At 44.7% G+C, this 27621-nt stretch overlaps 4 protein-coding genes across 4 annotated transcripts; 1 reads left to right on the forward strand and 3 right to left on the reverse strand.

The window, feature by feature from the left end:
• The first annotated feature begins 15727 nt into the window (after positions 1 to 15727).
• LOC149104188 (uncharacterized) lies at positions 15728 to 16844 on the forward strand. Its single transcript, XM_089271618.1, has one exon. It carries the CDS (start codon positions 15824 to 15826, stop codon positions 16646 to 16648), a length of 825 nt encoding a protein of 274 aa, XP_089127744.1. The 5' UTR covers positions 15728 to 15823; the 3' UTR covers positions 16649 to 16844.
• Positions 16845 to 17764: 920 nt separating this feature from the next.
• On the reverse strand, positions 17765 to 20215 carry LOC149104189 (uncharacterized). Its single transcript, XM_089271619.1, has one exon. It carries the CDS (start codon positions 20066 to 20068, stop codon positions 19571 to 19573), a length of 498 nt encoding a protein of 165 aa, XP_089127745.1. The 5' UTR covers positions 20069 to 20215; the 3' UTR covers positions 17765 to 19570.
• Positions 20216 to 22893: 2678 nt separating this feature from the next.
• LOC110067101 (uncharacterized) lies at positions 22894 to 23655 on the reverse strand. Its single transcript, XM_020774395.2, has one exon. It carries the CDS (start codon positions 23586 to 23588, stop codon positions 22929 to 22931), a length of 660 nt encoding a protein of 219 aa, XP_020630054.2. The 5' UTR covers positions 23589 to 23655; the 3' UTR covers positions 22894 to 22928.
• Positions 23656 to 24642: 987 nt separating this feature from the next.
• On the reverse strand, positions 24643 to 26554 carry LOC149104190 (uncharacterized protein F54H12.2-like). The gene has a single exon (XM_089271722.1). It carries the CDS (start codon positions 26546 to 26548, stop codon positions 25166 to 25168), a length of 1383 nt encoding a protein of 460 aa, XP_089127848.1. The 5' UTR covers positions 26549 to 26554; the 3' UTR covers positions 24643 to 25165.
• Positions 26555 to 27621: the final 1067 nt, after the last annotated feature.

Consider the following 27621-nt stretch of genomic DNA (forward strand, 5'->3'; position numbering starts at 1 on the left):
AATTTACCTTTTAACAACATCACTGACATTTATTGATGTAAACTTACTCGTGGTCACCCGTGGTCACTCGTGGTCACTCGTGGTCACCTGTGGTCACCCGTGGTCACTCGTGAGTACTTTTAGATCATTATCCAGAAACTTTACTTGAGTAACTATCTTGAAACATGAAAATGGACTTATCTCCACAAAACTGTTGAGGGAAGTAATAGTATGTGACAAGCTTCTGGAAGTTTCAGAATATTAACAGTAATCACACGGCCAAGGCATGTATTCATCTTCACAATCAATGACGCCGCAATAAACGTTCAAACAGCCAATCTATTTCTTTAGAATACATTTTCTGTAAGCACAGATCCACGAACTCTTACTTCATGTCACCTAGAAGTGGGTAATGGTAACGAATATCCTGAAAATCATTACAGTCCAAGGACAGAACCAACCAAGGGATTCAGAGATGTTTTGAAATGTGTTTATGGAAACAATGATCACAACGGTGGAACATTGATGAACAGAAATAATTTTGGAATCATATTTCCGCTTGTTTATTTCGATCTCACAAAACAAAAAATGGACATCAAAGATGGCACAACCAAATTGACATTCAAATATAACTTAAGCGGTATTACAACCACGGATTATTCCATTTATGCATTTAAACTATATGAGCAACATGTTGAACTGAAAAAGATTGATGGTAAAATAATACTCAGAACTTAAATTCACTTTCTTAGAAACATAAATGACATTTTAATTTCATCAATCTCATATATTTCATAAACTGAAATTTATGGAAGATAACTTTCATTTTACGGAGTTTTCCACCATTGAGTAACTGAATGACTCTTTCATTTATTTCATAATCTGTCATTGGCATGTATTTCGTACTTGGTCTTAGTTCTGTCATTGTTTTGTTTTTTTATTCTTTTCTCTCAAAAGATCTATTATTTTGTCTCCCACTTTATTACCAGTGTATTCACCTGTTTCAGTAGCTGCTTTTGATAAGGCACTTTTTGCTACAGTTTTGGCAGTATCTTTTACCGTTTTATCAAACACTGTTTTCATCACGTCAAACACCCCTTCACCATAAATGTGTTTTCTGACATATTGATCCATTTCAGGATCAAAACATCTCTTATATTTACACTGTCTCATATTATTAGTCTAGATAAAAATTAAACGGGTGCCGATTTCACGAATAAATCTATACACCAGTCAATGCCATTTAAATCAATAGGTCTTCCTATCGAATCTTCAAGATAAAACCATATTTGGCTTATTGTATACAATGATGTAGGAAATATGATAAAAATCTTGGTTGATATTGAAATGGAAATCGTCTCGTTAAATTGTCTGTTGGTACTACAGCTACTGTATTAGACGATTGTCCATCAACTAATGAATCCGTAATAGCATCACAATTTACATTTATGACATCTATACTGTTGGTTGTATTCAGTAATTTTTTTTGTGCTCGTCAGGAGCCTGTTCACAGATGGTGCCAACTCAGATTATCCAGGAGCCCAGTGGATAAAGACCGAATCTCCCAGTCAGCAGCAGGTGGCAAATAGAATTTTTATTGCATTAAAATGCCTCCAGGAGCAGCTGACACCCTCAATGACCAAGGAGGCATCATTTCGACCTAATAAATGTCTATTTGCCACCCCCTGAATATTGCCGATGCATTTCAGTGGTTGAATTGGCAGAGTTCTTTTTTCAACGATGCTTTCAGGGTTGAGAGAGTAAAATTGGCGATGTACTTACTTCCCTTTGCCACCCTCTTGGAATCGTGTGAGCAGTGATTTCACAGTCACATGGTCACACATTGGGAGACCTTGTAATTTTCATAAAAATATTTAGTAACATGCGAGTTTCAGTTCCTGTAAGTTCCAGCAAAGAAACGATATATCCGTCGTCCTAGTCCGCCATGTTTGTGCTCATGCCAATAAGCCCCCTCAATAGCTGTTGTTGCAGTTGAGTCTGCGGTCAAGTATTTTTTTGTTTAAAAAGGCATACAAATGAGGCGAAAGGGTCAATGTAAAGCAGAATTGACCCTTACACCTCGCTTGCATGTAAAACTGCTGATAACCACAATAACAGTTATTGTGAGACGGTAGAAGTCTCGTGGCCATTTCTAAGTGCTGTATAACACAACCCTTTCAAATATGTGAATTGCTTTGCAATTGTTCAATGCCAGTCCTCGCACTAAGACACAACACACTTTTAGACATGGTTACATGACTGATGACGTCATCACACTAAGTTTGCAGAAAATATTTATTTCATGCTAAGAGTTATTTTCTCATGTGGTAACCTCCCAGACTTGAAACTGAGAAAGTTATGTGACATGCACATTTTTCAGCTGCAAAGGATGCTGTGAAGTTTCCTGTTATTATCATAATATTGTTTTTAATATCATTATCATTATCATTATTATTAATAATAATATTATTATTGTTATTAAATAACAGTTTAGCTAGAAGGTTAGTCATGCAGCAAAACAAAACCGAAACTTTGAAATGTAATTACCCAGAAAAATGCTGTTCTTTCAGTGTGTATTTACTAAACTTTTGTTTTCATTGGAAGCGGATCTGTATGTGGCAATATTGATGCTTTTTCATCCATCCTATCTTGCAGATTAAAAGAAAGAGTGTGCGAACTCATGCCATTCAAAAAGTTGTTCACATTGGAACGTGAACAACGAGAGAAAAGGGAAATTGAAAGAGAGGTATGATATATCTAAACTTTTGCTACTGTATAGAGCATTTTAACATGTCATCATGGCAGCCATTTTGGTGTCCCAAAACCATGATGAAACGGTGGCCTTGTTAGTGTACCAAACTAATCCTGTGGAAGTTTAACTCTATTCTTATGTAGGCACTTTCTTTTGGTCCAACAAATGTGTGGCTATTGGTGTCATGAGTTAAAACGTTGTATTGACGAGTGCAGTTTGCACCAGGTGTAAGGAATCAGTAAAGGGGTACATTAAAGTGGATTATTTTTGTGATGAATTAATTATATTTAATAACTATCAAGTGTTGATGCAGTCAATAGCGGGAGGATGTTTGCCATATAAACTGGCCTTAACCTCTCTGCTGTGATTCACTTTATCTTAAGCAAATCCAACGTCTTGCAGAAAAACTGCAAAGAGATGCAGCAATAAAAACATTGCAAAATGACGACTTAGAGTTTCAGGTCGAAAGACAAAAAAATACCTGGAAAGCATGGAAGAACAGTTATTTGCTGTAAGTTTGGGAGTTAGTTTTCTGCTTTTATGTTTTAAATGCAAAACATTATATTACTGCTTGGCTAAAAGATTATCGACTAGCAAGTGGTGACTGTCAGATTTTGTAAAATATTAACATAGAGGCGACGGTGCTAATATCTTCTCTATCTTAAATGAGGTAATTCGTAATTTTCATAAATTGCGTTGGGGACTTCCATGTAACCCTTTCAAAGACTTTTGTGCATTTCGTGGATGGAAAGCCGAATTATCGTAAATTTTGCTGTTATTGTAAATTTTGTAATTTTCGCAATTGTCGTAACTTTAAACGGGCCTTCGTTGCAACCCTTTGAATAAATTTCATAGAGTTTGTCGGTGGTCTCGCGAATTTCAGTAAATTTCGCAGTTTTCGTAAATTTTGTAAGTTTTGCAATTCTTGTCACTTTGGAGGAGTCTTCTTGCAACCCACTGACTAAATTTCGAAGCTTTTGTTGTAGTCTTGCAAATTACAGTAAATTTTGCAGTTTTTGTAACTGCGTTCAATCCTGAACGTTAGGTAGACCGTGGTGTCGTCGGCATATTGCATAATTTTTATTTCTTTTGTTCGACATTAATTCTTTTAATTGAGTGATCTTTTTTGAGAGTTCTTATGAAACGTTTAATGCCAATTATAAAAAGCAAGCCAGACAGAGGACAGCCTTGTCTAACACCGCGTTGTAAACGAAGGAAGAAAGATGCATGGCCATTGTTCATTACACAACTAGAGGCTTCTTTATGCAAAACATCTATCCATTTTAAACAACCAGACAAACTGTTAAAAGGCAATGGTTGCCAATATATCCAATATAAAGCTCTGGTTCTGTAAAACTTTGTCAAACTGGTTTGTTTAAATCACAGAATGGTTAATCATGATTTGGATCTCAGTATTTCTCTAACCAGATCATAAGCGAAGATAAATGGATTGTAAGCTAACACAACTGCTTGTTGTAACACGTCGGAGGTTCCTAAACACTAGGACAAGATCATTTCAGTAAAGTGTGACAGAGGACCCTGTTTTTAGCAAAGAAAGTCCACAAACCAACTCCTCTGTAAACATGAGTAGTCCCTTAAGAATGGCTGACTGTTAGGATCGATAACCGCCGGTCAACGACCCATTTGGCAAATCGCTCATATTTTGCCCAAAGATACCCTTACGTGACCTAATTCTAAAAATCATATTTCAAGGTTCCAGCGAATTCTTATTTTTCAGAAATTCGCGAAAATTTGAAAGCGCGGTCAAAGTGCTGTTTTTCGTGTAATAAAATGACCAAAATAAGGTGCGAGGACGAAGCGCTGGTAAGGTCTTAAAATACATTCAATTGACTTCAAACTTCACAGAAATGTGGAACAACCACTCTAATTTATTCCTCGTTTTAAACTAATCTCAGAGATGTTGATATAGTGGTTTTCCGAACCATTTTAAAAACACCTATGAAGCGTCTGAAAAATAACGGCAAAATATAGGTCATGTTTAACAGCATAAAAATGCATCTGGTACCTCACTTTCCGATTATTTTACTTTACAGCCTAGAAATATCATTATTAAACACATATCATGCCAAGTTTCATGCTCGAACTCGCAGTATTTCCCTTTGAGAAAAACGAAAATCTATGTCAATGTGTTGGGCGCAAATAACACAATAATTATACACGAACAAGAGACAAATCAGTTTCAACGGCGAAAGTAAAAGGCCATCATTCATTAAAATCCCGTCAATTCACTGCTATCAGTAGAAACATAATGTCCACTACATAGAAACTGTTTTTAGACGTTTTCGAAACATTGCGCGTTAACTTTGTTTAATTTCCTGTCCGCCGTCATGTCTAGTCTGTCATCGCGTGTATTTCCTTAATGTAAACAACACTCTGAATGGTTTTCACGACAGACGCAAGAGATTTCCTGTAACCTTAATGTTTTCGGTTCACCAAAACGCTTTAAGTTCGTAATGACACAATAATGGGTCAACTTGGAACGTTGTTTAGCATTAAGGACGTTAAAGGACTGTAAATTAGTCGAGTTGAAATATCTTGAAGCAAATCAAAATCGCGCCCTTATTCTAATTTGGCAAACAGCCGACCTCCGTTCAAGTTCAAGAAGTCGAGAGGTTAATTCGGCAATGTATTACCGGTACAACAACAAAATCAAACCGAGGTCACAAAAGTGTAAGTTTAAAAGTGTAGTGGCAAGTCCCAAATAAATTTCGCCTATATAAAATGGAAACAAGAAGTGAAACGTTCTGACCCGAAACTAATAAACAAAATATTAATACGACTAATTTAATCCGAAAATGTTACAGAAAACATACCTAAAAGCCGTCGATTCCCCTCAATACCACTCCACATTGCCTTAAAGAGCCCAAGCTTTCTGCTGTAAGAATCAGGGGCCTCAGGAATCTGTTTTTATCATATTGGCAACCATGCTGCGTGGCTGATATTCGAGACTCAGTAAAAGTTGTCACACAACCGTACGAGCAGCCCAGTCACGCTTTCACTGCTCTTGCGCAAATGTTCAACATTTCGCAATTTACTTAAACCGATTACAGGTTTAAAGTAGTGACAGTAGATTGAAATGCGCTTCTTAAAGCTGACCTATCCAGGAGCAATTATTTCTTGTTCTTGAATGGCTCTTAGTTGTAGCTACAGTCGGGAAGGGAGAGGGGGTACTCCTGGAAATTTCGGATATCTGTATGTCGTGGAAGATTAAGTGGTCTCCAGCTCTTAACGCCAACACTGACACACCAGATGATTCTCGAAGTATCACAGGGATCACTAAGCTAAATAATTTTGAGTTTAGCTCCGCTGAGTCAATTACCTGTTGGCGCGCATATTGCATTGACCGTGGACAGGTGGAAAAACAGTTAAACGGGAAAAGCCTGGTGTACATTGTAATTTAGCGTTGTTCAACATGCAATCGGTCATGTTGTAATGCTAATCGTATTTGATAGAATCTCAAGTTTTCTTTCGACACATACTGGGGTGACATACTCCTAGATGGGCGTGGCCGGGAGCCATGAGTCAAGTCAGTCAACTCGCAAAACTTAACAGAAGAGTGATAGTGAACCACTGATGGAAGGACTGCAGATTGTCCCTACGCTTTACCCTGACAGGCCTCTGTTTTATTCTAATGAACTGATGCTGTGACAATGATACCATTTAGCTTTATGAACATGCTAATGGTCAAGGGTTTCTTTTGCAGTATAAAAAAATCATAGATAAGTAGTTCTTTGTGAAAAACTATTTTCAGGAAAGTAAGCTGTTTGGGAGATCTATGTTTTCAGATGTTCTAGAGTGATTAGTTTGTTAAGGCACTGTTGCGCTGCGTCTACGCGCTGCGTCTACGCGCAGTGTCGGAAACAAAGTGCATTAGATCATCTAATTTTAAGTCGATAAAGGTAAATTAATCGTTGCAGCGAATTTGGAAAGGGTGACTCAAATCAAAAGGGTGATTCAAACCTCGTTCCTAGAGTCTCTCATCTTTCCGCCCGACTGGAGTACGCTCCAGGGTGCGGTAAGATGAGAGACCCTAGGAACGAGGTTGAGACGATTCGGCCATGAGTTTTTCCTCTAAAGGGTCTTCCTCCTCTACTCTCTCTCCCTCTCTACAAAAATTTAACGATCCTCCCCGCCCCGAAAAACTAGCACCTGAAAAAGACGAACATTATAAGGATCCTAGGCTCTGCGCATTTCCCGCGCCACCATTTCGGCGTCAAGCTTTCGGCCTGTCGTTTGACCAGTGCGGAATTTTGCCATAAGATACGAGTGCTGCTTGTCACTGACTGCCCTGAGAGCCCAACCCTCTTTTGAAACAACAAGGGCTTCTTGGTGACCTATTGTGGCTTTGAGTAACGCGCCAACGCTTGCTCCAAGCAGGGTTTGTAGCACATTTTGGCTAAGTCCATAAGGGAATGTCTCTCCAGTGACTGAGTATATTTCTCCAGAGACAAGTGCCTCTCTAAAGTGGACGGGCCATGAAAGACACGAATGCAGCTGCCTTGAAGACATTAATACACCCCTGCCATGCATGGTTACTATCCATGGAAGCATCACCAGACGCTTTCTCGGTCACACCCGTTGATAATGGCACCGATGTTGGGGTCGCAGTGTTCGTGCCTTTTTAGAAAATGACCTGAAGTCTCCTTTAGAGAACGATGTTTCCAGCAGAAATAAAGAAAGAGCGATGTCTGACTAAACTGCAAAAGAAACCCTTGACAATTAGCATGTTCGTAAAGCTAAATAGTATTATTGTCACAGCATCAGTTCATTAGAATAAAACAGAGGCCTATCAGGGTAAAGCGTAGGGACAATCTGCAGTCCTTCCATCAGTGGTTCACTATCACTCTTCTGTTAAGCTTTGCGAGTTGACGGACTTGACTCATGACTCCCGGTCACACCCATCTAGGAGTATGTCGCCCCAGTATGTGTGCAAAGAAAACTTGAGATTCTGTCAAATACGATTAGCATTACAACCTGACCGATTGCGTGTTGAACAACGCTAAATTACAATGTGCACCAGGCTTTTCCCGTTTAACTGTTTTTCCACCTGTCCACGGTCAATACAATATGCGCGCCAACAGGTAATTGACTCAGCGGAGCTAAACTCAAAATTATTTAGCTTAGTGATCCCTGTGATACTTCGAGAATCATCTGGTGTGTCAGTGTTGGCGTTAAGAGCTGGAGACCACTTAATCTTCCACGGCATACAGATATCCGAAATTTCCAGGAGTACCCCCTCTCCCTTCCCGACTGTAGCTACAACTAAGAGCCATTCAAGAACAAGAAATAATTGCACCTGGATAGGTCAGCTTTAAGAAGCGCATTTCAATCTACTGTCACTACTTTAAACCTGTAGTCGGTTTAAGTAAATTGCGAAATGTTGAACATTTGCGCAAGAGCAGTGAAAGCGTGACTGGGCTGCTCGTACGGTTGTGTGACAACTTTTACTGAGTCTCGAATATCAGCCACGCAGCATGGTTGCCAATATGATAAAAACAGATTCCTGAGGCCCCTGATTCTTACAGCAGAAAGCTTGGGCTCTTTAAGGCAATGTGGAGTGGTATTGAGGGGAATCGACGGCTTTTAGGTATGTTTTCTGTAACATTTTCGGATTAAATTAGTCGTATTAATATTTTGTTTATTTGTTTCGGGGCAGAGCGTTTCACTTCTTGTTTCCATTTTATATAGGCGAAATTTATTTGGGACTTGCCACTACACTTTTAAACTTACACTTTTGTGACCTCGGTTTGATTTTGTTGTTGTACCGGTAATACATTGCCGAATTAACCTCTCGACTTCTTGAACTTGAACGGAGGTCGGCTGTTTGCCAAATTAGAATAAGGGCGCGATTTTGATTTGCTTCAAGATATTTCAACTCGATTAATTTACAGTCCTTTAACGTCCTTAATGCTAAACAGCATTCCAAGTTGACCCATTATTGTGTCTTAACGAACTTAAAGCGTTTTGGTGAACCGAAAACATTAAGGTTACAGGAAATCTCTTGCGTTTGTCGTGAAAACCACTCAGAGTGTTGTTTACATTAATGAAATACACGCGATGACAGACTAGACATGACGGCGGACAGGAAATTAAACAAAGTTAACGCGCAATGTTTCGAAAACGTCTAAAAACAGTTTCTATGTAGTGGACATTATGTTTCTACTGATAGCAGTGAATTGACGGGATTTTAATGAATGATGGCCTTTTACTTTCGCCGTTGAAACTGATTTGTCTCTTGTTCGTGTATAATTATTGTGTTATTTGCGCCCAACACATTGACATAGATTTTCGTTTTTCTCAAAGGGAAATACTGCGAGTTCGAGCATGAAACTTGGCATGATATATGTTTAATAATGATATTTCTAGGCTGTAAAGTAAAATAATCGGAAAGTGAGGTACCAGATGCATTTTTATGCTGTTAAACATGACCTATATTTTGCCGTTATTTTTCAGACGCTTCATAGGTGTTTTTAAAATGGTTCGGAAAACCACTATATCAACATCTCTGAGATTAGTTTAAAACGAGGAATAAATTAGAGTGGTTGTTCCACATTTCTGTGAAGTTTGAAGTCAACTGAATTTATTTTAGGACTTTACCAGCGCTTCGTCCTCGCACCTTATTTCGGTCATTTTATTACACGAAAAACCGCACTTTGACCGCGCTTTCAAATTTTCGCGAATTTCTGAAAAATAAAAATTCGCTGGAACCTTGAAATATGATTTTTAGAATTAGGTCACGTAAGGGTATCTTTGGGCAAAATATGAGCGATTTGCCAAATGGGTCGTTGACCGGCGGTTCTCGATCCTAACAGTCAGCCATTCTTAAGTAACCTCTACCTAATACCAAGTCATGGGTGGTTGATCATTCCTGCTATCCATGTCTAAAATCTTGGCTAACACTCGCCACTTGATGAGTTGGAGGAGTATGACTATATGGCATTGCAGATTAAAAGAAAGAGTGTGCAAACTCACACCATTCAAAAAGATGTACACGTTGGAACGTGAGCAACGAGAGAAACGGGAAATTGAAAGAGAGGTATGATAGACCTAAACGTTTGCTACTGTTAAATAATAAATATCGTAGATTTTGTTGTTGGTCTTGAGTAATCAATAGTGCTCGTTTGGGCCGTAGCCAATCAGGAGCCAGGGATCATACCACGTGAGCAGTTTTTTCCCATACATTCTCTTAAATTGTAAAATCCAAGATGGCCCCTTGGTGGAGCAAACATGGCGCCCGTGACGTCAGAGCTCGCGCATGCCGAAATAAGGCGATAGACAGGAAGTGAGTTTCAGAATTGATTTTTATTGATTACAGGAAGTAAAAATTACATGGATGTGTATTCGTACGGAAACGACATGAAAGTGTTCGTGTCTACGACGCGTTTGTCGAAGACGAGTCCGTATCGTTTAGTCCGTGTGATGACTCTGAGATGTTTGGTGGCTGGGTTTCTCCAAAAGAAGTTGGGGTTTACGACGTTGATGTTGCGTCGTTCCTCGAGAGGTTGTGTGAGTTCGTCGAGTAGATTTTGTTGCATGACGTCATAATTGAGTTGCCTGGATCCTCGTACATTGAGTGAGAAGCCTCTGACTTTGCAGCAGACTTTGCCTTGGTGGGTTCTGTATCCGTATTTTTTGGGTCCAGCGGCAGTGAAATCGGTGATGAAATCGCCATCGTCGAGTTCGTTGGTCATCTCGCCCAGGTAATCGCCTAGGGTGACGTCGGTTTGACCTGGTTTGTGCAAGTAGATGACGGAGTCAGTGTCAAAGTAGAGAACTTGTTGCTTTAATTGGTCCAGGTAGCTGTATAATTTGAGACGCGCCCAGCAGGTGGTGAAAGCGGCGACGAAGATGTTGATTCGTCCGTTGTCGGGTTGATTGTCTTTGAGTTCGGCGTGGACGACCTCTAGGGCTTCGTCGTTGGCGATTCTGACTTGTCGTATGTCGTTGAAGGGGTTGGAAATGAGGGTAAAGAGTTGCGCGGCGTTGTAGACCACTTGGGTGGTGGGTCTGTGTAGGTTTTCGCCGAACTTGCCCCAGAAGGGGTTGAGCATGAGTTTGGCGGTGGCTTTGCGTCCTGGATTTTTCTGGATCATGGTTTGATCAAGAGCAATGCCTTCTTTCTGTTGGTATTGTTGCACGTACCGTGCCTTGTCTTCGGGGGTGTTACACCAGTTAGGGTAGCCAGCGGATTCCTGTTTGATTTTTAGCCAGGTGTTCACGTAATCGGCGAAGAGTCCTTTAGGCCGTTGTTCCGGCGGGAAATGGTGTAGTTCGTGTATCTTGTTGAGCGTGTATCCAATGGCAACGGCTTTCTGGATTTCGGGTGTGCACCAGGTCCCTCGTAGCGTGCGTTGCTCGGTCGAGTGAGGGCAGCGATGCGATTTCTCTAGGAAGGGTTTGGTCATTTCGTGTTCCACGCACAATTGGCAGAGTGGGAAGGTGAGTTTACCTCCGTGCCTGAAAGGTAGAACGGGGTGGTATAGTTCGTGAGGCGGCAGTATGTCCACTTTGGCCATACCGAAGTAGTGGTGGATGTCTTGATCGTCGGGGTTGACGATGACTTGCGGGTGTCCTACGGGGTACTCGCCTTCCTTGTTGGCCCATGGGTAGAGCGACGTCATGTCGACGTACTTGGTTTTTTCTCCTTGGGCCACGTTGGTCACGTGATGCAGTTTGACGGCGTTCGTGCGCCCTCCGAAGAAGGCTTCTCGTGGCTCAAGCGGTTCGATGATTTCGAACGTGTCTAGGAACCGACGGAGATCAGGGTCGGTTTTGACCTCCAGGTCCCACTCACATTCCCACTTGACGTGGAGCTGGTAGCCTTGGCGACTGAGAAGGTCGTGTTTCTGGAGCGTGGACATCCGTGCCATAGACATCCGTGGAATTCGTAGACGGTTCCAGTGTCTGGGTCGTATCCGTCCACGAGGTGATTGGCTAGACGGACTTCACCTCCGTTTCGCACGGTGCGTATACGATCGCCTTGGTCGGTGTGTTGTAACAGGTGTTCTTGCCAGGCTAGCCATTTCAGGGCTTTGACGGACTGATTGGATCGGGCGCCGTGCCATCCTCGAGGTGGCCTGGAGGCAATGGTGTTGGGCGGGACGAGTTTCTTGCGCCAGAATCGGTTGCAGGCGGAGGCGATGGTGACGCATTTCTCCATGGGGTCGAAGTCGGCTTTTTGTTTGAATTCTTGCTGAAACTTTTGACAGCCTGCTTTGAGGAGTTTGACATCCGATTCGCAGTAGGCTTCCATTTCTTGCCGTATGACGAAATGGTAGTTGTTGACTTTCTCTTGGTAACACTGTTCGAATTCGGCTTTCTTTTTGGCGGACATGCCGTCGGGATCGTACATGTCTCGCGGCGGCATGGGTCCTTCGTACTCTTGGTTTTCTAGGGTGTTGAATTTGTGCGGGAAGAATCCCTTGCAGAGTTCGTGGATTCTGAAGGTGGCGGGAAAGTCGGCCAGTGGGAACGGGAGAAAGCATAGGGAATCTTTGAAAGTCAGTCTGTCGGATCTCAGGGACAGTATCTTGGTGCCTACGGTGATTTGGTCTGTGACTTCTCGATGCGTGGCGTAACAGTGTTGCAGGATGAACATTCCGTCGTAGCCTTTGAGATTGTGGAAGAGGACGATGACGTCCCGATCGTCTCCGTCCACGTAGACGGCGAGGGATTCAAGGTGGTCGAACATGTCAGCGGTGCAGGTGGGACCGTAGAAGGAGCAGAATTGATCCTCTTCATCGTCTTCTAGGCAGAGAAGAATGGGTGTCTGATTCCCTTCGGCATCGGTGATGGCTTCGTAGTCGCAGTACACTTGAAGGGGCAAATCTCTGTCCACCAAGACTCGCGTGTCTGGATCACCAGGTTCGGGTTCTTCGAAGGGTCGACCTTTGACTTCGTCGCCTGGCACGCGTTTCTTTTTGGGCTCGTCTTCGTCTTCGGGGATGCGTTTGATGTAACATCGGTGCGTCGGCAGACAGACTTTTTTTTCGCAGATGTGGCATTTGCCCCATCCGCACGTGTGATCGGGGACACGATGGTCACCTCCTCGTCCAGTCCTGTGTTTTGGTTCGTAGACGTGGCAACAGTCTGGGCACTTTTTGTAAGTGTCGCAGATGGATGGGATGTTCAAGCTCCGCCGTTGCAGGTGGTAGTTGTAGCATTGGGCTCCGAAGAATTTTCTGTGGCACAATCGGCAGATCGAGGTGGGTGCTGGAAACTTGCCTCGTGCTAGGAGTCGTTTGGCTTCGATGAAATCGGGGCAGTCCTTTTGTTTGCAGGCAGGACACCATTTACCGTCGCAGGGATGACGTTGAAAGTCGTCGTGATCGTATCCTCGATTGCATTCGTCGCAGAAGTAGGATTTGCTTAGGAACCCACTGAACGAGTTGCATCCGTCGTAGTGACTGTCTTCTTTGATGAGGCGAATGATCTTGTCCGAGGGTTCGGGTCCCGCGTAGATGAGCATGTGAGGTGGGTCGATGGAAAGGACTTTGAGTTGGTACCCAGGTAACGCGGCCTGAAATTGCTGCAACTCAGGAATGCCGCAAGGTCCTTCGGGGACGTGGGCTAGACGGTGGAGTTCTTTGGCCAATCGCTCTTGGACGGGTCGTCCCTGTTTGAGATTGTGGTAATCTTGGTCTCGGGAATTTCCGTTCACGTCTACCAGGGCTTTCATGGTGACGATAGCGCGAGCGCAGCATAGATTGTCTTTGTTTTGGATGGTCACGCGCGACCGTTTGACGATTCCCCGTACGGCGGCACAGCTCGGTTTGTATCGTTTTCTGTGCCCACGCCCACGACCTGGGGTGCGTATGAAGGTGGTTTCCATGGTAAACGTGTCGTCGGGGGTGAATTCTTCGTTGGAGTTGAGTTTGGCCGCGAGAGACTGGAGATAAGTGTCTAGTCTTTCACTCCCTTCTTCGAATTCGCGCACGGTGAAGGTGGTGGATTGAAAGGCGTGCGTGAAGGCACTGGACTGCATGGTGAAATGGACCGTGGAGTTGGGTGTCAGGGTAGGATCCTGGGCGATTTGTTGCTCGATGGATCGTTGAAGGGCGTGAGTCAATTCTTGGCCTAGATTGTCCCTGGGAGTCACATCTCTGTGTTGTCTGAGCGTGGCTTCAAATCGTTGTTTGTTGAGGACATTTCTCCAGTTACGTCGAGCGCCTATGGGTCTTAATTGGAATTCTAGGAGTGGTCTCGTATTACCACCTCCAGTTTGGATCATCACTCGGTCGAGAGCCGGATCAAAGATCCAGTCGTCGTCATCGTCATCGAAGAGGAAGGCTTTGTCGTGGGTCCGTCTGTTCTGAGAAGACAATGACACAAACATCTAATTTTAACAATGAACACGTTTCTATTGGTTGTTTTTTACTGCCAGGGTGCCAAGCAAAGTATCTGACAATAACAATTTTTTGTCAGGTATATTGATTAACGCGTGATTAAAACTAAATCCTAAATAGATTCTCTTTTTCTCGTCACGCTTGTTGACATAATGACCATATATAGCAGTGTGATAAGGGCCTCTTTCATGAACCGTTTTACATTTACTCGTTCGTATTTCTATGTGACCGTACCGCCATTGTTTTTTCAGTATATCGTAATATATAATTTGTTCGTGAAGTTTGTTCAATAGTTCATTGTTCCTGCAGTCGAATATGTGTTGCCAGGTTGCCAGGCAAAGTATGTGACACTTTAGTTCTTCTGGTAGCCTATCCCATCGACTCTGTAAGAGAGTGGGAACGATTTCTTAACCACCTATTATGAGCGTACTTAGTGGAGTAATCAGGGTAGAGGAAAGTCTTTTCTATGGGGGCGCATCTCTTAGCCTCTTTTATAGACTCAGCTAAATACGTACTTTTAGGTTTGTCGTCAATGTCGATGTAACATCCGTATATTCTTATATGTGTGAATCTGTCTTCTTTCTTCTTTTTTATACAACATGGTGAATTACATCGACATTGAACAATCTTAATGTGTCCTAGGCCCCATTGTTCTTTCAGTTTGCCGTAGGCTACTATTTCCTTGAGAAGACGTCGTACCTTTTTGTTTCTTCTACGCTCGAGTAGGATTTGATTCCTGGCCAGGCGCATTATGTAGTCCTGTAGTTCATGAGGTAGTCTATCCCAGTAACTGCTATTCTGTGGGGGGTGAGGATAACATTCTCTTAACGTCCGGTATTCTGAGATAGGCATGATTTAACCCGTACCCTAAATATATTGCTCGCTTAAAGTTTTGTTAGTCCGTGAAGAATCCATACACGACCATGTGCTTATTTTCCATTCCTGGAACTCTTCCTTTGGGACAATAATCTAGCAGACATGTCTCTAGAACTACTTTGATTGCACCTAGCCCCCATTCTGCTTGGACCTTAGCGAAGGCTCGTATCTTGTTACAAAGCTCTCTCCTCGTTTCACGTTCACGCATCTCGGCGAGAGACTGGGCCTCTCTGAGGTGAAGGATGTAGGCCTGCATTTCAGTGGGGAGACAATCCCAGTAACTCTATGAACAAAGGCGTGACAAAAAAGATGTCGTCAGTCCAAGGTGGATACGAACTCAGTTAGGAAACACAACGTGTGACAGATCTGACAGTACAACTTCTCTTTGATCACCCCCTTGTTCATCTGATCATCGAGTGCCTGAGTGTAGCAATCGTAATGCACGTGGTAACGACAGCACTTGGTACGAGCGCAGGTTTCGGTCTTAAGGATGACCTTGTCGCATAGGGTGCACGTTATACTCACTGCTTCATGTTGATCCATCTGTTGGTTCATCTCCTCGTCGGTCAGCTCCTGTGCCATGATTTTCAGCGCTCGATACAAGTCAAAAACTCAGAGTGCCGTGAACGGTTCGAGCCGATCTTTTTATACTTACGGTAAAACTGGATCCCAGGTTGCACTCGACCTGGGTCCAGTCTCCGACCGTGAGTGGGCGTGGTAGGGGGATACCCCCCTATCCCCTGGGTCTATGGTAACACGTGATGTCGGCTTTTTTCGTTTGATTGGTGCATGATTGACATAAATCGAGGTGCGCGAATTCGGCGTTTTTTCAGTTTTTTCTTTTTCGGGCATGTCGACTGAACCTGGGCGCAGCGGCCGCCGACCTCGAAGTCGGTCCCCCGAAGAATCACCAAGACAAGTACGTCATCGTCGTCGTGCACGATCACACGATGATGAACCACCGAGACGTAGTCGTCGCCTTCGGGATCAGATACCCGAAGAAACACCGATTCAACAAGTGTGTTTCATTTGTCAGAGAGATATTCACGTTGATTCTCTGGCATCGTGCCGGCGTACTCCTTGCTGCGGTGTGTTCATGCATCGGCGTTGCTACCAGGAGATGGAGAGACGGGTTCTGACCTGCGGCAACTGCCAACGCGTGATCGACGATATTCAGTCTGAGGTCGTGTTGGAAACCGACGAGGAACTCGAGGAAGATGATAATGATGAGACCCCGTTACAGTCAGGTGCGGATGATGGTTTAGTTAGATTGGATCGAGAGTTGGAGCTATATCGTAGTGAGGATAGACCTAATCACTGCCATCACGAGGGATCGTACCATTGGGATGAATTGCCGTATGACTTGGACCCTCAAGTTTGGCGACGTTATTATACCTTTCTCAGAAATTTCGTGACTCTGTATCGGGATCGAGACCTGTACATTCATGGTAGTGTGCGTCTCCCCGTAGAACCGACCCGAGAGGTCCGAGCTATTTTGTACCGTCTGTTCATTTACAACACCCCTTATTATACATATAACTTGATCCGAATTCAAAGGTTCAGACTGTTCTTTAGACGCGTGGAGGGACAAAGGGATATTGCGATTCAACAGCTCTGTCTACTACCTTTTCCTGGAGGCCCCTCGCTTTACCATGAGGACGGACTATGGACCTGACGCTGTTTTTTTAGTTTTTCATTTCGCAGTGGACATTCAACGCAGATTGATTCACGATGCCCTTGGAAATCTCAGAGACATTGGAAGACCCTTCGAGACGCACAATTCCTTGACGCGTTCGTGGAATCATTTGCCTTATCCCCTTCCTGTCACAGTGTGGTTCCAGTACTATCGCGAGATGGAGGACTTTGTGCGATCCACGGAGGGACGAACTCCAATGTACATTCACGGCACCGTGTTCTTTCCCCTCAGTGTCATTTCGTACGATCATATACGCATGGAGGTGTATCGCATGTTTTATTTTAACACCCCTTTCAGAGTGTTCACTTTCACCTCCACTATTAAGTTTAGGTTGTTATTCATATCTTCGTCGACGTTCGGGGACCAAAAAAGGATCGAACGACTGTTTGTGACATCGAATGCCTCGGATACTCTGTACCACAATGGCATGGTGTGTGAGACTTGAAGAAAAAACAAAGAGACTCTTTGAAAAACAACAAAGAGTGTAACTTTCTTTAATGATTACAACAACAATAAAGTTTACAATTTCCAACATTTCTTGGTTTGCATGATTTTCTTAACAATGCGTTCTGTCATGGTTTTATGTCCGGGTAATTTGTCGACGGCCTGGATCATCTTGGTGTCGGCTTTCCATTTGTCCTGTAAGTTCTTGGCCCTGGAATAGTCAATGTCGTGTTGTTTGGCCAGTCGGTCCAGACGGTTGATCCCCGGGTCTCCTCGCGCTAGACGTTTCTTCAGTTTGGTACCAGGTCCCATGTACTGATAACCGGGCCAATGAAACTCGATCCCAGTCTTGCCCAACCATTTTTGGATGTCGATCCCATACCCTCGTTGACGACGCCGCCGGGTACTTCTCCTCAGGGGTGGTGCTTTTTTCCTCTTCTTAATCCGAGTCATAGGCCAGTCCTTTTCTCCAGGGCTCGAAATCTTCCCACCCTGCTTGTAACTTTTCTCCCGCTGTCGGTTTGGCCTTCTTGTACGTCTTTGCCTTGCCTTTGGGACTGTAACCACCATCGTCGTAGTCAATACCGAGTGATTTCAGTACACCTCTGGCTCTTTCGGATATGGGTGCTTTTTTAACTTTCTTGGATGATATGGGAGTTTTACCTAACGTGACTGGTTTGGGTGGAATGGTAGGTTTGGTAGTTTTCCACTCCTTTTTAAAACCTGACGTGGATGGTTTGGGAGTTTTCAGCTCCTTTTTCAGTCCTGTCGTGGAAAGTGGTTGTGGTGGGATGATCACTGGGGCTGCTGGTTGGTTGACTCCCTTGAGGATCTGTTTCAACAGATTTTCTACGGGTGCATCGGCCATGCCTTCGGGTTCCGTCGTTCCCTGGTACGACATGGGACCGCTTTTACCCGTCCGTATGCGTTTCACCAGTTTACCTTCCTCGGTGGCGATGGGTTTGGTCATCTTGACGGCCATGCTGTCGGGGATACGTTTGTCGTTCAAGATGACATGTTCTTCTGCGGCCAGACGTCCCGCTTTGTTCAACAAGGCACTCTGGGTAATCTTACCCTTGTAATAATCTTGCAATCGGTTGAATTCTTGAACGGGTACCATCATGACTTCGTTCACACCTGACTCAGGGTCGTGTCAGGAAACTCGGACAATTCTCTCAAGGTCGTCTCGTAACAGTCTTGCCAGTACCGTATGGATTCGTCTTTCTTTTCCAACTCGAGTTTAAGACTTTGAACGGTTTGCTTGCCTTTACCGCACCCCCTGCACAACTCGATGCACCCACCAGGCGGTGTGGTATCTCGTTTCGTTTGACAGGTTTGACAGAAGTCACCGAACTTTAAAGCCATGTACTCTTGATACAGGTCGTTGTACCTCTTGTTCAAGTAATCGTACGAGTCTTTCCATCGGGCTTCGCGACGATTGGCGTCTTGCAACAACTGCACGAGTTTAGGAATGGTATTGGACTCTTCTTGGTTTCTTTCTTCTCTCGGTGGGAAATTGGGTATGACGTCGATCCCCTCCAGCGGGTAACCGTCTTCGCTACGTCCTTTCACCGTACACAACATGCTTTGAAACAACCGTGTAATCCGCTCCAGAACCCCACTCCGTTTTGGCTCAGGAGATGTTCTCTTCGACGCTTGAGGGAGTTTCTACGTTTACCCACTTCACGCAAAACCTTTTTATGTCTTTTCAGTTTCCCATAAGTCGTTGCGTTGATGGGGATCCTCTTTTTCAGCAAATTGAGAACCATCTCGCTGATGGCGTTGATCTGATCTTTGTCGGCGAATTGCAACAGCCGTTGACGTTTTCTCCGATTGGCTTCTTTCAGGACGCGCGTCAAGAACTGCCGTTGTCGTCGTAACCGCTTCATCGTGGACTTATGCGTACGAGTGGATTGGTGTCACATCTATACTTTTACCTAGCATTTTGAAAATCTGAGGTAAATTGAGCTTCGGAGAAATTTTGTTCGAGGCTCGTTCGACTCTCTTGGATTTTGATAGACCTCTCAGACCTTTGCTGAGACCTTTATGATACACGTATCCAACCATTCCACCTCTCTGTATCCTTCTTCGTCTCCTCTTCCTCCGTGCTCGCATGGTGACGAGTGAGGTGGATGACGCCAATCCTCGTCCTTTTATTTCACATGATGGAGCATCGGAACGATTCGCCACCGCTAACCCACTTTTCGCCTCGTCTCATCCGTTCCAACATCCTTTTGGTATGCGCCCGTTCTTGTTTGGCTCTCAGGCTTCCGATGCCTTTGGTGATACTCCAAGCCGCCTTGGGTAAACCCGCCACCACACTGACAGCCCCTTCTCCCCTTTGGTACCGTCTTCTTTTAGTGGTTGTGGTTCTATGTCTTCTCGAAGACGCTTTCTTTCTCCTTGACCTCTTGGGCATGTTGGTTAGAATGAAGACTCTTCCCGTGATGTCATTTTTTATAGCGGCACGTGATGAAATCGTATTTCGTAGTCTCGAACGTATCGGTCGTACGTGGGAGGTGTGAAATCCGTCACCACATCGTCCAACGTTTGCATCTTGGTCAAAAACCCATCCAATTCCTCCACTCCACTGAGAGCGTAGTTCCTGAGTTCTGTCAGCGTCTTTTCGTACGTCGTGTAAGTGAATTGGGCCATGTCCATCTTGAACGAATACTTCTTGAAATCGTTCCATCCTTTCAGTAAGGTGGCGAAAGCCGTCAATCCTACCACCGTGTACCCGTCTTTCCACACGGATCCCAAGACGATACTCATGGCCACAGTCAGTAAGGCCAGTCCGTTGAGAATGGCGTTACACAATTTGTAGTAACCGAACATCTGCCTTCGACACCACCAATACTTGTGGTAGAAAGCATACAAACCGTCCAAACGTTTCAGGGAATCCAAATCCACCACGGTGTTGAAAGGTTCACCCAATAAACATACAGAAGTACTCATGACTCTTTTCTAACTAGTGCCAAACGTAGTCTGACTTTCTATCGGGACGTTCGATCCTTTTAGCTTGTTGCTCGTACTCCCAGATCTCGTCCTTGAAGGCGGTTTCCACGGACTGGTTCAGGATGTCCCGGACTTGTCTGTAACTATCCCACTCATCCGCGATACGTTTCATGTCTTCGTGATCCATGCTGGTCGTGTCCCAGTAGGAGCGAGAGCATCGGCATAGATGCAGGAAGTAGGGGAACCACTCGACTTCACTCCTCAACATCTTGATTCGAATGGTGTTTTATCGGCGAGGTGGTCGTCTTTTCTTTCCTCTCACAAGTCTTCGGACCCCGTGACCCACGCCAACCCCTGCCGCGCCAATGGCAGAGGAGGTTCCAGCTCGGATTCCTGTTTTCACGGCGTGTCCATCCAACGCTCTGGCCAATCCCAAGGCAGCCCCTTTGCCTATGGGTAACATCGCAGACAAGGCATTCGCAAGAGCACCGCCCCATTGCTTTCTCCTTTTCTGTCAGCGACGGCATCTTCTCATTGTCAAGACTCTGTACAATTATGATCAAGGAACCGAAACCATTCTCTTTAATAACAAAGAAATCTTAGTTGATGGAAAACCGCTATTTATAAGGGAATGGTTTGTCAAGGGTATCCACACGATCCAACAGCTTTTTAATGAAAACGGTCAATACCTAACTTTTCAAGAATTTCATGCTAAATATCATTGTAACACAAATTTTCTCCAGTTCTATCAAATCTTGAGTGCAATTCCTGTGAGCTTGAAGAACAGAGCGCGAGTCCTAGGGCAAAACTCGATCTTTAATTATAGAGAAAACTGGAAATCTTTTTTACTGAACGAAACTAATCAAATCAATTTTGAAACGTATAAGGCAAGAGACTATTACCGCCTACTTCTTGTTAAGAAACACCAATCACCTCATACTGGCCCGCAAAGATGGAAAAGAGATATTTCAATAGACACAGAGAATTGGACAGATGTCTTTAAAATGGCTTCAAAAACATGCAAAGAAAATAAGTTGAAAGAATTTCAATTCAAACTTATCCATAGAATTGTCATTACAAAGAAAGAACTCTTCAGATATGGGATAAATACAGACAGTGACTGCATCTACTGTGGTGAGCCAGACTCCATAAATCACACCTTTATCGACTGCGAATTTACAAAAACCTTCACATGCAAAGTCATCAATTGGTTTAACACTCAGAATGGTTCAAACTTTAAGCCAGATACAAAAGAAACGCTTTTCGCCACCTTTAAACACCCAACATATATGGAGCTAGTGAGAAAATTCAATTACACCCTCCTTTTTATGAATTTCTATGTGTATATAAGTAAACTAAACAACAGTTCACTTGTACTACCCGAATTTATTGCTAGAATCAACTATAAATACAAAGTTGAAAATTTGTAAATTAACACCGAAAAAGTACTCGTAACGTAACAATGCTCGTCACAAACTTTATAGACTAAGTTACTTTTAATTGTATTAAATCAAGATTAGAAATCGTTCCTCCTCCCCCTTCCCCGCGCTACGAGTTGTTTGTTTGCTTTTTTGCTTATTTTGTAATTTTAAGTTTTCCTTTCCTTTTATTGTTTTTTTTTTCTTTCTCTTTTTATTTCTGTTTCTTGCTTTTTTATCCTGTTTAATTTAATTGTAGCTAATGTGTGCTGTCAGAATTAATTAATTATTTTGTTATTCGTTTTCCTAATGTAAGTAACACCTGATGTAAATAAGTAATGTACATTGTAGTATCGGAGTAGCCATGCCAGAGTACTTTGTTATTGTAATTTTTTGTAATTTGTGATACGTGTAATTTGTTAAGACGTGTTACTTTAAATAATAATAATAGTAATAATAATAATAAATAAAAAAAAAAAATCTTCTCATTGTTGTTCTCAGTTACGTACACTGGTCGAATTGCGCGTGACGGTAGGGCGTTGTCCGTTTTTATAGGTGGTCGTGATCGTGTTCGTGGTCGTGATGCCCACAATGCGACGACCCGCGGCCGTCTGTTGTTGTTGGCGCAAAATCTCTTCCAATTGTTGCTGCATCTGGGCCTGGTCGAGAACACGGTCTCCTCGCCTCCTTCTTCCTCCTCGAGCCGATCTAATCGACGAAGGCGGTGTGGAGTCACTACCACTTCCACCTCTGCCTCCGCCTCTGCCTCCGCCTCTACCTCTGCGTCTTCCACCACCGCTACCACTAGCGCTACTTCTTCTGCGGCTCCCTGCATCACTGGGGGACGTCGGCGTATTTTGACGTGGGACACGTCTCGGTCGTTTCCCTCCTCGAACGGCTCGTGCCAAAGGTGTGGCGTCTGTCACTCGGGGTTCACCGACACCCGCTGTAACGTTGGAGCGCGATGACCCAGATCCGGCGCTGCCGACACCCGCCGTGACGTTGGTCTGTGGCGCACCCGCGCCAGTGGTGCCTACCCCGACGGGCGAGACCCTTGGCAGGGGCAGTGTCGCCAGTGACGACCGCGGTGAAGGAGTGTTCAGGCTCACACCCACACCCGCCACAGGCGGAATCGGAGTACTCGTTCGAACCGGTGACCCCCAAGGCGAATAATCGTTCAGAGCCGAGAGGTTGAAATCGTCACTACCGTAAGAACTCATCTCTCCTGTTTTCTTGCTATCTTCTCAGCGATCACTCTTTTGTTATGAATCAAATTCTCAAAATCCTCGTCGTTATATGCTTTCACGAGTGACCTCACTTGATGATAACTCGAACAGAGACAGATTTGTTTCACCGTCTCGTAATCCACTTAAAGGAATACATGCGCCTTAGCATGGCTATGCAACGTAGAATAAACGTAGGGAACCACTCGGCTTCGCTCCTCAACATGACGGTGTCGCAAACTGATGGCATCGTACGAATCCTTCATCTTTTAGCACATTGCTAAGGACGCGTTGATCGTCCTGACTGGCTGGATGAAGATCCAATAGCATGTAACCGTAAGGTCGATCGGTGACCTTTCGAAACGTGTCCAACACCTCCTGCCATTGTGTGGGAAACGATTGCAGTAGTAGATTTCGTATCCCCAACTGATCCCGAGGGTTCTTGAAGGCCGCGATGTAATGAGCGTTTCGGGAAATGGTCTTGGCGAATTTTCCGTTAGGGAATAGATCCTGACACAAGTAAATCACCGTAATGTTCCGATGATGTGAATGTTTGGTGAAGAGATCCAACACGTGCTTGTCGTTACCACCCTCGTCCATGAGATCGTCCAATACCAACACACCCCCTCCAGGAAACCATCGGGGTAACTGTTCGCTTTCGGGGATGCCTTTGTAAAACTTGACCCCACCCTTCTTGAGCTTTTGGAAACCGTCTTGCCACGATCCGTAGCAGTAATGAATACTCTTAGGTTTTTGTTGGAACAAGTCGCCGTTCTCCAAGAGCAGTTTGGTGGTGAACACCGTCTTGCCGCACCCCGACGGACCCGCTATCAACAAACTCGACGGAGTGTGAAATTGAAACGCTTTGCGTCGTTCCATGAAGGGTCTCGAGACGCTCCGTTTTTTATCCAAACAACTTGGCCAATGGTGTCTTGACCCCAGGGATGCGTTTCATCAGACTCAAGAGGGTGACCCTACGATTGAAACAGATGGGTTTTTTCTTGGCGGGCGCTCTCTGGCGTTTCGCGAATTTTCCCACTTGGTATTTCCTGGCGTACCACGCTTTTCCCCTCTTGATCTTGGTCATGGCTCTCTTGGCCGTGGCTCTCTTGGGACGCGCTCTCTTGGCAAGCGTCGATCTCCTTTTTCCAGGTTTCTTCGCGAATTTACTCAAATCTCCGAACTTGTCTTCGTACCAATGCCTCTTTCTGATTCTTCTTTTCCTATCTTCTTTCTCGGAAAGCCCCGGCATGGTGGGCGCTCTCTTGCGTTTCCTGCGAGTGGTCACAGTAGCTGGTAATTCACCGGTGTCAAGGACAGCCGTTGGAGCCGGTTGAAGAGCAATTCTTCTTATTGCTGGTGGTTGGTTTTTCTTGAAATGAGCTGCACTGGGTTGAGGCGTTTTTTTACCAGATGTTCCGTAGCGTTTTTCTAACCTGGCTATGACGTCGTCCAAATGTCTATGCCCTCGAAACTGAAGATCCATGAAGTGTCTTGTTTTGTAGGGAACTCCATAATGAACAATTTTGGTTTAAACCGCACCTTTTTATGCGTTCGCAAAGTGATGGTGTAAGAACTTATTGCCAGTGCGGGTAACACTTGTTATCTCTGCAAGCGTCCATTTGAAGTCTGGCTCTCGTACACAAGTGGAACAGGACGTATCGAAGCCAATGATCTTTTTCCTGGTCCAGTATGAATCGGACTCGACGATAACTGTCGCAATCCAAAATGCGATCCAGGACCTGTGTACGAGGATCATCCGAGGACAAGAGCAGATACTCTTCTCGACACAGTTCTAGGAATCGGGGGAACCATGTAACCTCACCACGCAACATCCTTTTCTCTCAAAAATGAACACTTTTTTATTTGAACAGCTTACTTTATAACAAATGACGCACTCCTCTGGAGGAACTGCACGTGTCCTGGTGACACGGGGTTTTACAAATCTTGCGCCAGGCCAACTCGTCCACGATCAAACGTTCTAATATGTTTCCTACTTTACGATCGTTCTCCACAAACTTGTTTTTCTTAAAACGATTCAAGAAATCGTTCATGTCACGACCTTCGGCTCGATCGATAAGGAACATCAGGGCGTATCCGCCGCAACTCTGACTGAACAGTGACTGTAGACTCCTGCTGTTGTGAATCTGGTACTTGAAATGACGGTCCAACCATTCTTGGATCAGTTCGGCGGTTCCGTACGCGTCCAACGCTAGACCGTAACTGTCCAGTATCTCGCACTTGTTCTTGTCGGCCCACAAAGCGATCCAATGCACCTCCGGTTTATCGTGAGGGTCCGTGTTCACGATGTAAGCGGTCGGTCCTTCTTGGGGGAGTGTCCTGGGAAGTCGATCGCAAGGTACCGTGCCGTAAAATACACAGCGAAGTGACGGATTCGTCCATGCCAAATGATCCAATTGTATATTATTCAAGGCTACTTTCTCCATTTTTTCTTCTCATTGGTACACGTCGTAGATGACGACTCGGTTCTCGTTGATCTCCAGCAAGTTTTCGAATTCGCCGTACAACAAGATAGTCAGGTTTTCTCCAGGGTTACCTCCAAAATCGATCACCAGATGCAGTTCACCTTCTTGCTTGGGGTTCAACACTGGACTGTCCAAACATCCATTGGCCGTGTTGTCAAATATGAACATGTTGCATCTCTTGCCGTTCCCCCAATCCACTTTTCTGACCATGTTTCCTTTTCCCCTGCACAAAGCTCCTGAGGCTTGGAGGAATCTGTAGTAGCCTCTCTGATCTTTACTGTCCCCATCGTATATGAGTTCCAAGGTCTCGTAGGGGTACTCTTCACCTCTCACCAATTGTTTGATGGAAGCGAGATTGAATTTTCCAAAATTGAACGGACTCTCTGTGATGGTTCCGTTGAAGGCAGCTTGTTTCAACAACAACACCACCAGCCGATTAGGCAGCTTATTGTGGAAAGGATTGCTGCACTCAAAGTGACGATTGTCGTTGGGATGCGAGTAAGTGCGAATTTCCCCTCTCACCGTAGGGTAAGTGGCCACTCTTCCACCTTTCAGGCTGGTCATGATCTCTCGGTACACCGAGGGAGTCACTCTCACTTGAGACAGGAACAATCTCACTTTCACGTAGGCTTCAGTCAGTCTGAGAGTATCGACACCGGCCCATCGGACGGTCCACATGGCTGGGGTATTGAAGTACATGTCAATCTGGATCTGCACGCCAGGTAACAGTAACTTGCTGAGATGAAACACTTCCAGGAAAGGTTTAAACCTCAAGGTCACGGCTTTTCCATCTAGAAACTGGAGTCGACCCTGTACTAGGTTCTTGAGATCTGGGGGTAAAGCTTTGTAATCGTCGTGAGTCGTATCCAGCTTATTGGCAGTCAATTCATCGGCATCTCCGTCGTCGGGTACACCGAGACAGTTGTACCAGCCACTGGGTGTCAGGATCGATTCACCATCGTCTCGGTCATGGTTTAACAGTGTCTCGATGTAGGCTTTGAGGTGGTAAATATCCGTCTGGGGGCTGATGAGAGTGCCATTCAATCTCACATTGATCTGTTTGAAGAGGGTGTGGGCCAGATTGTTGGCGAATCCCATGATATCCGCGGTCAGCAGATTCGTGTTGCCAGTTTTCTTGACCGTCAATTCCACCTCGAAGAAACTCTCGTTCAAGTCGATGAAGTCTTCTTGAGGATCGACTTGGAAGGTCACTGGATTGATCCCCGTATTGAACGGGTTGATTCTCACCGAACGTCGAGACGACATGCTGACATCTGTGGGAGGGGTACTGTACATGTTCAGGCGAGGGTTACAAACCCCCGCCAACCGGGCATGAGCCACGAGGTCCGTCATCGTCTACGTCGTCTTCGTCTCCTTCTCAGGGCTGACTGCACCCAACGATAGTTTGGGCGTTTTGATCGTGATTGGAAGATCGATCCACCTTTATACGTTCGTCGTATTGGGATAAGTCTCACGCGCCTCGAGTAAATGGGATTCATACTCCAAATAGGTCTTTTCTCACTTTTTTCGTCAACGCCCGTTTTATCTCTTGCGTCGCTTTACGTTTCACGGCTCGGCTCGCTCCTCTCTTGACCCCGGCAAGTCCACCTCTCCAATTGGGCTTTCCTCCCTTGCCACCCGAATTTAAACCTTTCAGACCTTCCGTGGCCGCCTCGGTGATAAAGTCTCGGAGAACGCCGGGACCTCGTTTCTTGACACCTCTCCAAGCCATGCCGAATCCGTCTCCAGATTGCTTCATTTTGTCGGGATGAAATCGTACCAGCGTTCCACTGATCATTCTTTCTTAAAGTGTAACGTCACGATCGTATTGCCGTCTCCAAAACTCACCAGTTCTCCAGTTGTCTCAGCCACTTGCACCTCTATTATGTCAATGACGTCTTTGCGCACGGGAATATATTGAATGTGGTAAGGCTCGAAATACTGGACACCCGCACCTCTTCGAATCAAGTTGACCTCTCTCAGTAAATCCGTGACTTGATTTCCCACCACGCTACTTCCACCCACGTCAGAGTAGACGAACAAGGAACGCGAACTGTTTCCCACCACCTCGAAAGCCTTGTTCAGGTTCAGAAAACGCCAATTGCAATAGATGCTGAGTCTTAAAAAATCTCCATTTCCTCCTTTATCTGTGGCGACAGTCCAAAAGACAGGTGTTCTGGCAGCGTCATGTACATCCCCGACGACGCTAATGTCCGGAATGACATCGTCAAAAAATTCGATCTGCAAGTTAGGTCCCAGTTCGTAACCACTGCCGTTCTTTTTGAGCCATCCCATTTTACAAGCCAGTTCAACATTGACGTGTAATGCAGGGTAATGCACGATCGGACGTAAGATGTTTTTGTTGTCCGTGACCAGGTCTTCACCTTCCCACCTTAACAAGACGTAGGTTCTTTTACCATCATCCG

Source organism: Orbicella faveolata, unplaced genomic scaffold (genome assembly GCF_042242905.1).
Source record: "Orbicella faveolata isolate gen_17 unplaced genomic scaffold, um_ofav_v1 contig_34, whole genome shotgun sequence".
NCBI classification, from domain to species: Eukaryota; Metazoa; Cnidaria; class Anthozoa; order Scleractinia; family Merulinidae; genus Orbicella; species Orbicella faveolata.

Bases quoted from the DNA above. Each gene is read 5' to 3' on its own strand.
- LOC149104190 (XM_089271722.1), bottom strand. From the start codon at position 26,548: ATGACGGACCTCGTGGCTCATGCCCGGTTGGCGGGGGTTTGTAACCCT.
- LOC149104189 (XM_089271619.1), bottom strand. From the start codon at position 20,068: ATGAGTACTTCTGTATGTTTATTGGGTGAACCTTTCAACACCGTGGTG.
- LOC149104188 (XM_089271618.1), top strand. From the start codon at position 15,824: ATGTCGACTGAACCTGGGCGCAGCGGCCGCCGACCTCGAAGTCGGTCC.
- LOC110067101 (XM_020774395.2), bottom strand. From the start codon at position 23,588: ATGGAACGACGCAAAGCGTTTCAATTTCACACTCCGTCGAGTTTGTTG.